Source organism: Monomorium pharaonis, unplaced genomic scaffold (assembly GCF_013373865.1).
Source record: "Monomorium pharaonis isolate MP-MQ-018 unplaced genomic scaffold, ASM1337386v2 scaffold_177, whole genome shotgun sequence".
Taxonomy (NCBI): domain Eukaryota; kingdom Metazoa; phylum Arthropoda; class Insecta; order Hymenoptera; family Formicidae; genus Monomorium; species Monomorium pharaonis.
Window position 1 is genome coordinate 1 of NW_023415447.1, and position 17485 is coordinate 17485.

Consider the following 17485-nt stretch of genomic DNA (forward strand, 5'->3'; position numbering starts at 1 on the left):
TATCGATGAAAAAACCGCAGAATAATTTGGGTCAGTTTTTTTCAGATGACCTTTTTATCTCTCTCCTATATTTTTTTCTCCTCTCATTGTCAGTGAATATGATTTACACTTGTCTGAATACCGAATGTGCAGCTGAAAAAAAAAACCCGGCTTTCTTTATCTTCTCTTTAACAAACATTTAAAATATGATATTTTATCATTGTGGAATTATTTCATATGTATCTATTGTGTTGCAAAATGCAGATTAAAAAGGTAGAAAAGTTGCGGAGAATAGGAATTGAAAAAAGTTTTTTCACCATTAACGTATAAATTCTAGTGCGAGAGAAATGCGATTTCTCCGAAGAATTTCTTCATTGGCAGATTTCGGGACAGTATACATCTCGTAGAATTGTGAATTGGAATGTGATGTGAGAGAGAACTTTTTTTTTGGTTTTGTTTAACAAACGCGAAAATCATCGCGCGATTCACTTCGAGTCCGTTGCGTATCGCATAATAAGGGAGGTAAAGAAGGAAAAATTGTTCCTTACATATATCGTAGTGCAACACGTGAGCGTTACATATATATATGTATACATCGTACAATGCAATAGTTAAAAAAAGTAGAGAGCGGTAGTTCCGCTATATCGTGACGCGTCTTGAGTTATTTTTAGAAATTTCGTTGCTTCGTACAGAGAGCATAACATCAAAGTAAAGAAGATACGCCTCTGTAACGACCATAAATATATACAGTATATATATATATATATAATTATAGGTGTGTATATTCATATATTTTTATTATATATATAAAACAAACGACTCTAGGCTGTACGAAACAAGCTCAAGGATGCCCGTTTGAGCTTTCGCATGCTTGAAACGGAATCGAAACCGATTTTAGGATCTGGCAAAAATAAACTGTACCCTTTAGAAAATTCTTTAATGAGACGTATATAACAAGCAAGTCGAGTTTTTTTTTATTTACTGACGTAACGATCGATATGAGATTTTTATAAAAATACGCGGTAGCCTTAACGTCGATCGGCTGGCTAATGGAATGAAAACTATTCAGTGTCGCATCGGATTTCGATTCGATTTCAAGCCTCGACCGTGTCTGAGGCAAAGCATAGATAATAAACTTGCTTTCGGATTAATTTTGCATCGTCGGAAGCTGCTCAGTTTACCGCGGTGTGTTTCAACCTCCGGCCGGAATTTCACCGAGTCGCGTTTTTAACACTATAATTTAATTTGCCGGAACGAGCGTTTCCCGGCCGATTGTCACGGATAGAAATTGTGTAAAGCACTTGGACAGTCGTTAGAGGTACTCAAAAGTATTCGCGAAATTATGCGCTCGCATGCTACGTCCGTGTGAGATGGCGATTCTGCTCGCGGACAAGGCACTGCAAAGCAATGTAGATTGGCCAGAGGATTTCAGTATTTACGTTAAACGATTTAATTAAACGACTAAATGAATTCTAGTACGGTCTTTTCGGTGATTCTTGAACAGATTGCATTCGCGCATCTCAATCGAGGCTCTGATTACATATTTCAGATTACATACGGCATCTGTCCAGAGGGAACGTTTAACGTTCGAAAGAAAAGAAAAGAAAAAACGCTGAGAATATTTACCTAGGGAAGATTTTTGTCGTCTTAGTAAAAACTTGGAGATCGGTAATCCCAAAAATGTGACGATTGTTTAACTCGCGGTCGTTTGATCCCGATCTCCATCTCGGCGGGAGTCTGCGTTTGAATTGCGATTAAAACGACAATTGAAGTTTCGAGCGAGCGCTCAATTGCACAAAGCGCGTCCCACTCGATCGTTTCAGCGCAGAATAGACAATTCGCATAGACAATTCAACGGATGGCTCGAACGACAATAGTCCTGTCCTCGTCGTACATACAGCTGCAATCCGGTTTATATTGACCCAAGCCCGTCCCAGTTACCGCCTGTCTGCGGTGCCGTAAAAACTCGCTGAAGAATATTAATTGGGTTTCTTCCGTAGCTTTTAAAGTACCGTGAAAAAAACGACGCGGAAACGTTTCTTCTTCGGCGATACCCCCAGTTTAAAACATAACATAAAAGACGATAAGTAAAACGATCCGATTTGACTTAAGATGTATCGGACATACAATCTTAGACAAAGTGCACGAAACTGTCTAAACGCATAGGTAAATCTAGATGTAAGAAACTTGAACGATAGTTGGAGTCTTATTTTTACTCTTACAAAGGTTTTTTCACGTATTTGGGGATTTTTTTCACTTATGAGTTTAAACTTTTGACAGTGAAAATGCACAATTATCTCAAGTTATATTTTATTTCTTTAAAACGGTGTAGTGAAAACAATTGAAACTTAGCAGATATTTTCATCTATTCATGTACTAAATGTACAAAAAAGTTCAAAACATTATGTAGTACTATTTCTTCTATATTTTTTTAGCTGTTTCAATCCATCAAGATTGTCTTTTCCATAAGATAGAAAAGGATGTAAAATCATGATAAAACAGCTAAAAAAATATAGAAGAAATAGTACCAGTGTTTGAACTTTTTTATACATGTAGTATATAAATTAGATGAAAATATCTGCTAAGTTTCAATTGTTTTCACTACACCGTTTTAAAGAAATAAAATATAACTTGAGATAATTGTGCATTTTCACTGTCAAAAGTTTAAACTCATAAGTGAAAAAAATCTCAAATACGTGAAAAATACCTTGTAAGAGTAAAAATAAGACTCCAACTATCGTTCAAGTTTCTTACATCTAGATTTACTATGCGTTAGACAGTTTTCGTGCACTTTTGTCTAAGATTTGTATGTCCGATACATCCTTAAAAAGTGTATACATAAGTTATGAAATTTTTATACGTCTATCTCGGATCACTGGATACGGTGCTATTCACTTGGTGATTAGAATTTGCGTTAAAGGAATCATTTTCAATAGCAATTCGATTAGTGAGGATTTTTGTCAATTTTTCAATTTGTAATTATAGTAATTTATAACTTTTTCACTAAAAACCAAAGAAACTTGAAAACAAAATACTTCAAAAATGTTAAATCTATATAATATGATTAAAAAAAATGTTCTTATTTAATAAATCTCATGTCTCACCTGAGATGTGGATATAGAACTACATATTATATATTGTAAAGTTTTAAAATGTCAAAATAATGGACTTTCGCACCGCCATAGAGATATCATTTAGAGGTGCAATTTGATTTCTTTAAGACAGACCTTTGTCTGGAATTCTATTGTGCTACTTTTTGTATTATATTACATTGAACATTAGAGGATCGTTATCAGAATCTGAAGAAGCTTCGACACAAAATATAAGAAACGCATGGTTACACGTATAACTACGTTACTACTTCTTAAGTCAAAACCCTTTTGTTTTACTTATCGTCCTTTGTATTCGTTATCGAAATATCTCTGATTGTATGCCCTCCAAATGTGGAAATCCCTGTCTTAGTTAATTCCCACGTACAACTATTTTCTTAAGAAAATCAACCGGCTAGACTCGTAGTAAATATGCAATCCTTCTTAGACTACATGACACTTCCATTTTACCGAAACTTTTTGGTACTATTCATGCACATTCGCAATATGTAATTACGCATATACGTCTATATAACTTGATTCGCACATTTCACGTCAATTTTACAGGTCGCCGTACAACTTGTATGACGTTATTATTATGATTCCATTATTATTAATTTCGCGTTGCTTCTTATGGCAGCGTCGTCTTTTTTTCACTAAAACTTTAGATTAAGTACTTAAATACACACATCGTTACGCGACAAAGACAACAGGTATAAAATCTTTTTACAACTCAACTGATTGCGTCTAGAATGAGTCTGTGTTTATCTAGAGTCGTCACCATCTTTTCATTCATCTTCCCATTCACACACCGCCACCGAAGGACCGACGAACGTAGTACACAGTCGAAACGTCATTCCAGATCCTCCGTCACCTTCATTACTTCTCAATTCTTTTTTTTTCGCACGGGAAGCGAGTTGAGACTTAGACCCTTCCTCAGGCCTCATTAGACGTTACCGCTGAAGACACCCGCCGACACCCAAACGATTGTTATCCTGTGTCCGATCCAGGATACCGGCCGGGTGTCAGCAGCCAACCTCACGTCTTGGCGAACTTGTAGACCACACCAAACACCAGCACGCTCACCAGCATCAGCACCATCGCGGTCACCACTTTGGCGAAGGCGTTCAGCCCGCTCTCCGTGGGCTGCTGGGATCTTCCGCTCGGGACGCTCTGCTTGGCGGCAAGACCGCGCGCCAAGGCGGGAAAGGCCAGGCTCTGGGTGAAGGTCAGCTTGTGGAGGGACTCCGACAGGGAGTTACGGGCCACGGAACCGCGAGCCGCGGCCCTCAGTAGGGCGTATTCCAAATCCAGAGCATCGAACATGCTGTATCTGCTAATAAAGAGAGAATTGTGGAAAGGCATTTGTTTATTACATACGCTACTCGCTGTAATTTACATTTGGTCTACTTAATTAATCGTTTTATTTAATTACTATAGATTATTTAATTATAGAAGCGAAGGTGGTAACATGGCTATCCATTTATATCTTATAAAATTTATTAATAATTATGTTTTTGAAATGAATATTACTTTTTTTCTTTTACTATTGTGTTTAAACTGCATTCATTTTTTACTAAATTCACATTACGAAATAATTTTTTGAAGAGAATAAAAAAACTGACGATAGATTCTTAAAGTACAACTCTTCCCTTTTCCATTGATCACCATTTTAATTACTTTATCTATTTTTTTTCTAATAAATACGGGCGTTTGAAAAAAAAGGCAAATTTTTACAAAAATTTTTTGTTCCTTTTTCATTCTTTTCAAAAAATCTCTTTTTCTTTTAATATCTTCGACTTTTCAGCCAAGACCATCATAATTCTGAGATTTTTCCTTTCGATTAAAATACATTTGGAGATATAAGTCAACGAAATTTTGGAATTAGCGTAACCCCTGTGTGTAGAAATCGGGAGAAAATAAGGTGTGTAGGCAGAGAGTTAAAATATATGACCTCGAGGAATTTCACTCTACTGTTTAGTAAAATTTACTAAAAGTATAATAAATTTTATTAAAAGGGGTATAGTAAAATTTCTCGAGGTCACACATTATCCCACAATTATTAGATTTTGAGGGTAAATTTTAAGAGAAAATTCTTTCCGTGGGATTTTAGGTTCATACGTAATCTCTTCCTTCTGTCACGATAATAATTTAGACATGTCACTAATTATTCGTTAACAGTAGAATGATAATCGATTTATCAAGGAATTTTTTTGATATAAAGACGATCAAAAGTGACCATATTACTAAAACGCTTAGGTGACTGTATTAACGAAATTCTATGTCATTGTTTAACTTTGTATAATTCAAAATGTGTAACCGAATAAAAAGTTAATTAACAAAAAACACATACTCAAGAGTATTTACATTTTGTGTAATAATATGTTTAAGTATAAAAAAATGAGGAAGTATGTGTAATTAAAATGGACTTTAAAAAAGTTTCGAAATGCTCGAAACTAAAAATGTAACAAACGTTGACTATTGCGTATATATTGTCATATTAGCGTTACTTCATAACGGCAGGCTGCTGAACAAATTCCATAAGTAATTACTAGAATCCGTCAGCTAATAACAGAGAGATACGAGGTGGCCATTATACTACCGTTTCCTCTATTATAGTACACGAATCAGGATATTCTTGGTGCAATATCTGTAAAAGTATCTAGTCTTGTTTTAAAAAACCTAAAAAATCAACAAAAAAAATTATTTACTCCTAGTTTTAATTACTGGCGACAAGAAGTTAATTTCACTTTTTGGTTAAAAAAAATTTTGTTGGCTATTATGTTTTTATATATTTACTATAATTAGTATTATCTGCTCTAATTATTAATTTTATTTGAAACTAAATTATATCATACAAGTTGCTACTGTTTTCTAACAAACGTTGATGACGAATGGAGCAATTTTTGCGTGAATTCTTGCTTAGAAATAAAGACGCGGACGAGGGTGCGACGATGGAAAAAGCATGAAAGGCTTCTATCGAGACGATCCAATGTCCCGACCTCGCGCGAGATTCTGCGTGTTTGCTCGCGAGATTGAGGGATTGCGACGAGCGAAAAAAAGAATGAAATTGGGGCGCGGTCGAGATCTCAAGATCGGGGAAGAAAAGCGCGATTTTCTCGAGGTCCTCGTCTTACAATTAGGAAGTGCCACTTGGCGTTTGCGGCAAGAACCCGTGCAAGTGTGAACTACGTACGCGAGGCCGCCGCGCGCGTACACACGTATACAATCGTAACGCCGATACGTACGTCGTTGACGTACCTTCCGTATATTTGCATCGTGTCAAGGTCGTTCCTTGACGCGAGTCAAGACCGAATGCGACATCGAACGCGTACCCCGCAATAAATTACTCCCGCCGTAGGGACCTCTGGGACCTTGCTCGTAGCGCGCATACGCGGCCAAGGATAAGGTCGGAAAATGGATACTTCACCGATGCGAAAAGGGGGGATGACGATATTTCTTGTAATAATACTTGTCAAACTTGTCGCAAACTACCTCGAAATTCCATCCACAATGACAGTTCCCTGTTGTTCAGCATTACTAACTTCGCTCATTTATTATGATTACAATGTTGAGCAAAGTTTATCACTTCTACTTTTTAATTTTATTATTTATTCATTAATTTCATTTTGAATTTTCTATTTGCTCTTTTTTCTTAATACTCATTAAGAGAATGCTAAACTGCCCGTCAAATTTGATCGAAGTCGATAATGTAGAGTCATTCGTTTATCCTTGTTTATAAAAATATTTGCTTCAAAATATACAAATTATGTAGCTTATACGTACAAATAAATGGCATCCCTCACTTCAGAATAGATTAAAGAATAAGAATATATTCGTCAAATTACGATTAAAACCCGCAGAAAAAGTTTTTTGTAAGATCAAATTTTCAAAAATCTGTAATGAAAACGTTTAGATAAATACAATTTGATCACACAAATAACTTTTTTTTATGGCTTCTAATCGTAATTTGACGAATATAGTCTTATTCCTCAATCTATTTTGAACTGAGGTACGCTATTCATTTGTACGTAAAGCTACATAATTTGTATTTTAAACCAAAAATTTTTATGAACAAAAATGAACGAACGACTCTACGTTATTGACCTCAATCAAGTTTGACGGGCAGTTTAGCATCCTCTTAATATTCATTTTTAACATTCTACCAATTTCGTTAGCCGATCATAATTCCGTAATTGAAACATTATATTGCTTAATTATTATGTTAAATATTTTTTGTTTTTACCTTAATATCCTTTGTTTTTGTTTATTTTATAGCGTTTTAACATTCCTATGTCTCGCAAACATGAGGTTGATTTATTCATTATTGTCATCCGCTTTGTTTATTTTAATAATGTAGATAAATTTATCAAAAATTTATAAATTTGCTTTCTTTATTTTATGTATCGTCATTAAAAAAATTGAAATAAATCAAAATAAAACAATAGAGAAAGTTAGGGAAACGAGTCATCGGCTGAAGATGTATTGAATCGAGAGTCAAATCAATTACCTGCTGCTGCGTCTTCTGTCCTGCGAGTGCATCGACACGATCGCCGAGCTCGGCATTGATCGCAGGCTGCTGGTAGTCGAACTGGAGGGACTCGGCGGCACGGGCCGGTCCTCGTGGTCCTCGTCTATGGACGTTCTGTCCGGCGACGGCGGACTTTTCGCTCCCGCGTTATGGTGGTTGTGATGAAGGTAATGCAGCTGCAGCCGCGCGTGATCCGGATGCAGCAGGCTGGCGCGGCGCGATTGCTGCGGCGTCATCGCCGGGCTGTTGCAGGTGATACCGCATGGCGACGGCGACGCCTGTAAAAGTGCATTTCATAAAAGTTACTTTGTTCTCACGATGATAAGGCGCGAATTGATTCGCACGAGAGAAAGTCTTAATAAAAATATTACAAGACAGTTACCAAAACCGACATAAGACCATTTCCACCAACATAGATTAACTTTAATCTCGGATTAACTTACCTTTATCTTTTTCTAATTTTTGGAACTAGAATGAGATAACAAGTAGATTAAACCGAGATTAAGGGGATGCTAAACTGCTCGTCAAACTTGATCGAGGTCGATAATGTAGAGTCATTTGTGCACGTCATTAACAAAATTTTGTATATATTTCTTTTATAGATTTAGAAATCCTTTTCCAGAATTAAAGTTTATGTATTAATATCAGCTTATGAATTGAATTTCATACCAAGAATATAAAAAAATTTTTCAGATTGCTCTTTTGAGACACGAAATGTTTACCAATATGTATCTTTTCTATTAAGACGCCTACGCTCAATCTAAAAGCATAGTATTGTTCCTTAATGTTCATTTGTGTGCGGATCTGACTTGATTTATACGTACAAGATGCACAACTTTTATATCAAACACATTTTGTTACGAGTCCACGCCAGACGCCGGCAATTAAGAAATTTTTTTTTATTTTTTATATAAAATCGTTACGTCCGCACACTGTTATCGTCTATACTTTAATTGTGGAGAAGGATTTTTAATTTTGTAAATGCAATAAAAAGTTGGACATTGGAACAAATTGTATAATTCTGTCGGTAAAACAGACGACTTTAGGATCCCCTTAAAGTTGATCTACGTTGGTAGAATACGGGCCCTAGTATCTTAATCCTTTTATTACTAATTGAAAGTAGGGAAAAGGGGGGAAGAGGTAAGATGACGAATGGCTAATTTTTCTAAACGAATAACAGATATCGACCGGATGTTGAAGTTATTAAAGGCTTTAGATAATAGTAGATTATCTGTTGTTGTTTGGTTTCAATCGGCCTACAAAGTGGATAATATAATAAGAAATGTGTTTAAGGTTACCCATGCGTAACCCAAGCATAACTTTTTGGCACTTGTTTATAGGGAATGATGTAATTATAGTAAATTTCGGTTTTTAAATTAAATCATAATATAGTATAGTTAAAAACGCACATACTAATGCATTTATATTTTTTATTTCTCGCAGTGTAACATTTTTATTAAATAAGTGAAAAATAACTATGATAGCAGGTAAGATGATGGATGACGCTAGATGACGCATTTTTACTTGCAAATTATGTTCTGCAATGAAGGTAATTGCGTTAATGTTACGCAAATTTGGTTATAATTTGTGATACTGGTTATACTGATAATCTGTAAGTAAGTTTTATCATATGTAATTTATTAATTTCGTTATTTTTAAAATATAAAGTTAAGAAATTTTGATTTTCTAAGAACATGTCAGTTTCATTATTTTACCCCCCCCCCCCCCCTATGTAAGCCCAGGTAAGATGACTTTCAGTAGCGATAAGAGTCAAATTAACTATTGTTTATCTATATAAACACCAATTTTTTTATTTATTAACAATATGTTATATTAATAATGCTACTATTATTTATTTAACAGGTTTTAATGTTTATAGTACAAAAGGCTTTAGTGAAAAGCTAAAAAAAAAAAATAGATTGTTATTTTTACATCATTACAGAAAGATGGAAAAATCGACAAGCCTTAAGATCGTCATCTTATCTTTCTTTCCCCTATATTTTCTATTTACTTTTATTTCCTTTTTGTATCATAAAAACTATTGTTTTGAGATACTAATGATAATGTTTGACTTTTCCGGTACAGAAATACTTAGTTTACATGTTTTTAAAGTTTATTGCATCCAATTGTCCATTAATAATTGTTTATAACAATTTAAACGTTAAAAAATTGCTTTAAAAAAATTGATTTCTCATAATTTTACATAGACTTTGACTATTTTCGGGGATAAAGAGTTTTTGGAGTCGCTGATTACTCTGAGATCAAAACAGAAAAATGGCGGATCCAACATAGTCGATGGAAATATTAAAAACTGACAAATTTAAGTTTAGAAAAATATAATCGTATTTTACATAAAATTTACCATATCAATAATTTTTTGTGATATTTCGCTTAAATGTATCGGTTCTGAAACAAAAATTCATGAATATTGATTGTTGCTGAAAATATACCACATGTATACAGCTATATTGTATTTGCCATTTTAAATTTTGATATTATTCATATTTATTCAATTTTAGATCTGTAACAGAACCTTAAAAATGGATTTATTACAAAAATATCCAGATTTTCACTAATTTACTAGTTGATGGTGACAATATTAGATCCGCCCCATTAAATTGGCAAAATCTGAATTTAGATTTGGAATTAGTGACTCAAAAAGAAAACGTGAGTATACAGTTTCAAGACAATCTGCTGAAAAACTAATTCGGCAATAAAAGGATTAAAACGGCACTCTTTTATTTTTTGAAAATATCATCTATATCAGTTCTATCAATATTATCAATTCTATCATTTCTATCTATATGATAGAAAACACTTTCTAGTTTATGTTTTTTACTTTTAGTTCTTGTTTAAGTTTATTCTAACTACTTTATAATATTTATCATTCTAATATTAAGATCTTTACTCATACTATTCATTTATACAAATATATTAATTTATTCAATATTTATATTTAAATTCAAATCAAAAATACTCCATTACAATAATCCACTATTATATTACCAAATTTATCTATTCTTATATTTAAGCCTATTTCTCTCTTTTACCTTATTTATAATTTAAGATTGAGTTATATATAAAAAGCCTTCAAAGCTTAATAAATAATTATCTTTATAAATCTTAATTAAACTTTAATAATTTAATTAATTATAATACCTAATACAATATTTCATACTTGCTCTATATGCTAAAAATAATTATCTTATCATTAAATTTGCAATTTAATATTTTCATTAAACTATAACATATTACCAATATTACTCTCTATCTCTTAATCATACTTTCCATAAATATAACTCAAAGTGAGGTATTGGCGATCTTTTTCTATGTCTACTCTTTTCCTACATGGAAAGGATTTTGAATATTTTCGCGTTAGAACGTTCGAGGTCCATCTTCGACGGAATTTATGGCGGTGCAATGACAAGTGAACGCTTATGTTTGTTCGATTCACACAAATACAGTTGAAGAGTATTGATTTTATTGACGCGTGTTTGGAGATTTGATAAAAGAAAATGATATCGTATAAAAGTCGTACCTGGATGGACTCGATGCCGCTGTCGTTGACACTTTCCTGCACGTCCGGGAACACAAAAGCCTGGGCCTGTCCGTCGGCATCGGCTCTGGGCGAATCGCTGGGCCATACTTGAAGAAGGGGAAGTCCCCCGCGAGTCTCGTTGCAAACTTCGGCGACGACAACGTTGTTCGTTGATACCCCGGTATTGAGGCACAAACCCAGCTCTCTCAGTGGCTTCTGCTTTGATCGTTTTATGATTTCATCATAAATTCTCAATTTTCTTTTCATTTAAGAAATTTTATCTCTTTCTTTTCTATCAAATTTGCCTGAAGATACGTCAAATTAAAATGCACTTTGGAATTAGTTATTAGAGTAGAACATTGCTTTCTATAAATTGGAACCAATAAAATCTTGCCGGTGCATTTCTAAATGCATATATATTTATGATTGTGATTATTCACTGTTTCTTAATAATAATACACTGATTTTGATTTAGAAAGTAAAAAATCTTAAATGTAAGACAAATACAATTGCACTTCGTATAAATCAGATTTTGTAAAGATTTAGTTTTGCATAGAATAAATAGAAATTGTACATAAAATCGCATAAGAAAGATTATTAAGATCCTGGTACGACCGTTCGTTGGCCTTCTCTCGATTTCAATTGTGCTTTAGTTTGTTGTGGTGCGGCATGCACTTGGAATTGTATCGACTTGAAAATATCACGCGGCACGTGCGAGAACACCTTGCGACTTTTAGTCACTCGATGGATCTCGATAATAAATATCGCCGCTAAGAAACTTCGTAATGCCGTCGTGGCACGAGACAAACATTTTCTGCGTTCGCGCCACATTAAAGGCCGGTCCTTTACGGCTGGATATTAGCATGTGAAATATTGAAAAGAAATATTTTTAGCCACGGTCGCGTTTCAAGAGCAGATTAATCGATGCGATACTCGGCTGTTTCATTGCCGCGAGCTTTACTTCCATCCTAATGACGTTTAAAAAGCGTAATAAAAGTAACGCAAGAGATAATTTCTCGCGCGTACTTGTTTATTGAGGTAGACGAGCACCGCGGAGCACCTGACGCGATTGAAACGTCAATCTCTCATGTTATCGTATATATAGAGCACAGATTGTTATTGCAAAATAGTGATAAATTGAAACTTCCGCGCGATACGCTATTTTCAGCACGATATTTGTCACGAAATATCATGCACGTGCTCGCTTATATTGTTCATTCGTTTATAATCGCACAGAATATCTTTGACGTCATATCGGTGATATTAATTTTCGTAGAATATGACTTATTATAGCTAAAAGTTCAAAAAGTACCATCATTTTTAAATCAAATCAATAGATTTTCTACTAATATCGTAATTAACTTGTCATGTTAGAAATTGTCAAAAGTAACTTTTTTTTTTAAGTAAATCTATTCATGAGCAAGACGCTACAGCATTCTTTACTTACAGGAAGGGAGAGAGCGCTCTCTTATAAATAAACTATTATTCTTTTTAAATAAGTCCATGTTATTGAAAAATTTAGATATTAAAGGAGAATATAAATTTTTCCCGATAATATTGTCCCCGACCATTAAAAGTATCCAAGAATAACAGGCTTTCTATTCTTTCGAAATCTACCGCTTCAATCTGCGAATATATTTTGCTAATGTAATCTTTTTATAGATACAACCTGGTTGAAGCTCTATTTTTTTTAATGACATTGTGCGCGCGTAGAAAAAAAGAAAATGTTGGAATTACGAAATGTGGTCCATCTATTTTTCACCCGATGGATCGGTCATCATATTCCACCGTCCCGTTCAATTTTACGTGTACGCTCTGTGCTATTTTGATTACGAATCAGGATTGAAGAACCGGCGCTATCGCTTTTGCTCACCAAAATAAAAGGTAAAGCGCAATCTGAACTGTCATCTTTTCATAACTTCAATGAATTATTATTCCTACCCTTTTGCTCGTGTCTCACCTTCGGCCTTTTCGCGCTGGAGCCTATTCGCAAGTGCTCTCTCTCTCTCTCTCTCTCTCTCTCTCTCTCTCTCTCTCTCTCTCTCTCTCTCTTTCTACTCGTCGATCGAGCGATCTTGATTTTTATTAAACCTGCGCGACGACGTGTTGTCCGGACGACGGATGGTTAATAATAATACACGGTCTAAAGTTCAAAATGTCTCGCACGTCTCGCCGCGCGAGAATCGCACTCACGCCGGTGGTGGACGGTGCGCGTCCACGCCGGCAGGCCACAGTCGGGGGATAAACGACAGCTCGCTGGTTTCCGGTGCGGCGAGCTTGCAAAGGTCGTGCCGCTGTACAAAAAAGCGTCGAGAAAAAGGCGACAGGCGGTGCGAGGCAATGCGAAATGGGATCGATAAAGCGCGAGCGAGAGGAAGTGTGGTCACTGAAAAAACGCGCAGAACATGTCCCGAAATTCGAAACCCTGTGCCTACCCACCCCTCTCCTTTCCATCCCTTTTCAATTCCTAATCGGTTTCCGCGAAATACTTCCGCGAATATAAGAGACAATTTTATTTTGGGTGTTTTTTTTTCTTTACCAAATAAGAAAAATGGCTTTGAGCTTTTCGGGCAGTAGAGCCAAGACTTGGGTCAAATAGGAGTGCGAAACAGATCGATAGTGCGTGAGCGCGGAAGTGTAGAGGGTCGACGTAGAGGGTCGTACCCGAAATATATCGTATATCGTCGAGAAATAGAAACGAAACGCGAGGCTTGTAATTACCGCTTTGTCGGTGAGCAACAAGAAAAAAAAACAAACGGTCGTAAACGGAACGAAAATATGAAAAATGTGTCGCATGCTCGTCCCGTGTCGTCCGCATTCTTCCTCCCCTTGATTAATTCCTTTACTCACGCAATTCCTTAATGTTTGCAAGTAAGCAAAACCCCATCAGACATATTTTTTTTTACCGCCTCGCGGAATGATTCCGTGTCACGCAAAAACGTAGAGAGGGGAATGCACGGTGTGTGTTGCTCGAATCGATAATGCAAAGTCTTTTCTTGAAGTGCGAACTCGTTTCCGCCGTAGTAGAAAAAAAAAGTTAATTCCTCACTCGCGGCTTCTTTCTCGCCGATTCTCGTCGATAGCAGAGATCAGCGTTGCCAGGCGGTAAAAAACGGTTAACTGATCCGGAAAAGAAAAGATCGCGTCCGTTTCGTTCTTTCTCCATTTTTCTTCTCGAAGGATGGAAAAACGGCTTTCAGCCTTCGCATCGCTCGTGACAATCGCGATCTCTCGCTCGATTCGAGCCACGAGAAACAAGCGGCGGCGCAAAATATCGAGCGACGTTATTTTGCATTCCGACATGCTCGAACGCAATTTGCGTGCCAGATGTGTAAACGCTTCTCGCCCCTTTTTTCCCCCCCCCCGCCAAAGACACTTCCGCCAAATGGATGCTGCGAGATGCGAACTTGGCGGCGCTCCAAATTGACCAGTGGAAAACCACGCGGGCGAGGAATCGCTCTACGAGAGTGTGTCTCGGGGAAACACTTCCTTTCATCTCCGACTTCAATTAATTCGGAATCGACGAGGAGGAGTCAGAAGAGAGGTTGGCAGAAGGAGATCTTACGTCGCTCGATCCCGTCTGAATAACCGCAACGCGTCTGAGGGAGCTCGTGAATTTTAACGTTTAAACAATTCTTGCAAACAGAGGCGAGTTACGGAGCCTCTCGAATCGCCCTCGGGCCAAAGCGGCTGCACCTCGCAGGAAAGTTTAAGCAAATTGTGTTGTGACTTTGTAACCCCGGGGAACTACGCGGCGCAAATCTCGTAATGCACATATTTTCCCCGAATATATTTAATCGCGGAATCTATTTAGCGGGGCCGCGCGAGCCGCGGGCGATGAAAGGTATGTCGTGCGCCACGAGCCGAAACTCTCGTTCCCCAATAATTTATGGCATAGTCCTTGCAAAATTGATGTAACGTTTGCGGTCTGTGTTTTATCTCGTCGGGAAACATCGCGCGCTTTCGTGTACGTGCGTTAGTTTCCCTGGACGAGTTTATTAATTAGGGATCACGTACTTTGCATTGTTTGTTCGATCGAACGTTTCTACGTGGAGGGAGCTTAATAAAATTTTAACGTAACTCCTTTGTGATTCCTCTTAAGGCCCGAAAGGTCATTATGTGAATTACGAGGATGGCTAATCGATTGGAAATGCGATCGGGAGGGCCGTTAATAATATCAGGATCGCCATATATACCGATTCGCATAACTGCATAACGAGAGATACGACTTGTTCGTGACCATGACTGTAAGATCTCTTCCTGTTTGGCCTTGGCACGCAGTGGCGGTCGATGGAGGCAAGAAAAAAGGCGCGGAGATCGTTTTCCTGGCACGCTGCCTGTCTCGACTAAATGAAAAGACTCTTGTCCGGAGCCATTATACTTTCCGACACTTTTCGCGCACGTTTATTGCATACGAAAAAGTTTCCGAACAGTAAACTTATGATCTCGCAATCTCGCGAGTTTCCGACAGACTGATCTTACCTAGTGATTTATTTATCACAACAGGGTTAAATCTTCTTCACTTAGATATTTTATAAAATATTATATACGCGGAAGGAATAAGTACTTCGCTTTGTAATAAATTATTGAATAATTTTGCGATGTATTTTACAATTTCTTTTTATTCAGTGTATATAAAATATTATATACGCGGAAGGAATGAGTATTTCGCTTTGTAATAAATTATTAAATAATTTTGCGATGTATTTTATAATTTCTTTTTATTCGGCCTGTTGGCTGACAGTTTTAAAAGAGGAAGAATAAAAAACTCGACAAGAAAGCTATTAAAAAAGTAAAATATAGTAAAAAGGTACGACAAAAAAGATTTCTCATATAAAGTCATTCGGTAAGTGTGTGTGTGTGTGTGTTACATCAACGAATTTCGAATTTCTTTGGTTGTTTAGTGCGGCAAGCCGCTCGTAAACTGAATTCAACAAGTTTTCATAACAGCCATCCCGTTGTAATCTAATTTGTAAAATATATTCCAGGAACATACAGAAACGATAGAAAGTACAGGGAAACGAAATAGTGAAGTAAATTTCATTTCGCGAAACACACATTTCCTATATTGTGAAAAAAATTAACGATACAAATATGTGAAATATACAGTTAGATTAGTTTGTTGGGAAATATATAAAAGTGTTCAGTTTATTTTAACAATAGATAACTGTCATTGTTCCGTCTTCCCGTGATCCCAAATGTTTGCGTTGCAATAGCAACGGTTTACCGATCGCTCTTAGGACATTCTCCCCGACCCACCTGTATGCTTCTTGCCGAGTTGCCTAAGAGACGCGACGGATTGTCAAATAATTAACGCTTTTACTTGATTGACACTGAAATCAATTAATGCACCGACCAATCCAGTGGAATATTACTGTGACAACTTCACGAAATAATTTATCGATCACACAGAAAGCAGATCACTCCCATCAGTCGCGCTTAATTATAGACTGGATCGAAAGAAACTCATATCTGCCTCATTCATATATACATACCATCTTCAAAAATCATCTTTTGTAAATCATGATCATTTTGAAATGAATAAAAAAAAAAAAATTGGAAAAGGGCTCAACGGACGCGCGCGCGTGAGTTTACGTGTCCACTCGGGGGTACGGAGCTTTCGGCGCGCCGACGGCGGGATGCCTACCTGCATGCTCCTGATCGCATGCCAGAAGATCCCGGCACGATCCTCCGAGGCGTCCGTTTACGTGGTCCAGGATTACGGGACGGGTGCTCACGCACGCTCGGATCTCCTCGAGGTTCGAACTGCGACTGGATCCGGCCGCGCGCGCGGCAGAACCGTGTGCTTCACCCCGCGGGGATTGCCAGTGGTCCGACGGCCACGGTACGGGAAGGAAGGGGTAGAAAGCCAGGCGGCGGCGGCGGACGGATCGGAGGGGGTTGTTTTCGCTGTGTGTACCGGTCGGGGATGAGAGTGGTGGTGGGCCGACGTTTATCGGGGGCCGATGAGCCGCATCGGCAGGTGGACGCATGAAAGATCGGATGTGGCTTGACGCCGGGTATACATTTGCATTTCTCAAGGCGGAAAATTGGCCCCCTCTCTCTCTCTCTCTCTCCGGGGAGAAAAAGAAGAAAAAGATGAAAGCCCATCCATTCCGCTTGTTTATTATTAAATTTTACTGCGTAACTCGTACTTTTATGTTATAAATCTTTTAATGTGTTTAGAATGGGCTCTTTCTCTTGCAAACCTGCGTGATGCAAATTGGCTTCCTGCTTTACACTTCACTTAATTCTCTTTCTTATTATTCATTTATACGCTTAGATTTTTAATTAAAAATTGCTCAGATTCAGCTAATTTTTAATTAAATTGCTCAGATTCAACTAATT

The 17485-nt window shown here is 37.0% G+C and overlaps 1 protein-coding gene across 3 annotated transcripts; it reads right to left on the reverse strand.

Annotated features, from left to right (window-relative positions):
- Nucleotides 1-4076: 4076 nt before the first annotated feature.
- On the reverse strand, nucleotides 4077-16944 carry LOC118648106. Of its 3 annotated transcripts, none has more exons than XM_036294345.1 (4): nucleotides 16785-16944; nucleotides 11138-11356; nucleotides 7579-7877; nucleotides 4077-4404 (listed from the first exon to the last, which is right to left on the reverse strand). In XM_036294345.1, exons 1-4 carry the CDS (start codon nucleotides 16788-16790, stop codon nucleotides 4107-4109), a joined length of 822 nt encoding a protein of 273 aa, XP_036150238.1. In that variant the 5' UTR covers nucleotides 16791-16944; the 3' UTR covers nucleotides 4077-4106. The 3 variants fall into 3 exon arrangements, with proteins under 3 accessions (XP_036150238.1, XP_036150241.1, XP_036150239.1); XM_036294348.1 differs by having other exon boundaries at nucleotides 4077-4401; nucleotides 16785-16943; XM_036294346.1 differs by having other exon boundaries at nucleotides 11138-11353; nucleotides 16785-16942.
- Nucleotides 16945-17485: the final 541 nt, after the last annotated feature.

Excerpts from the sequence above, each read along its gene's own strand:
- LOC118648106 (XM_036294345.1), bottom strand. Across the intron at positions 7,878-11,137 it reads GCGGCATCGAGTCCATCCAG|GCGTCGCCGTCGCCATGCGG; the intron begins GTACGACTTTTA and ends GCACTTTTACAG. Across the intron at positions 4,405-7,578 it reads GACAGAAGACGCAGCAGCAG|CAGATACAGCATGTTCGATG; the intron begins GTAATTGATTTG and ends TCTCTTTATTAG.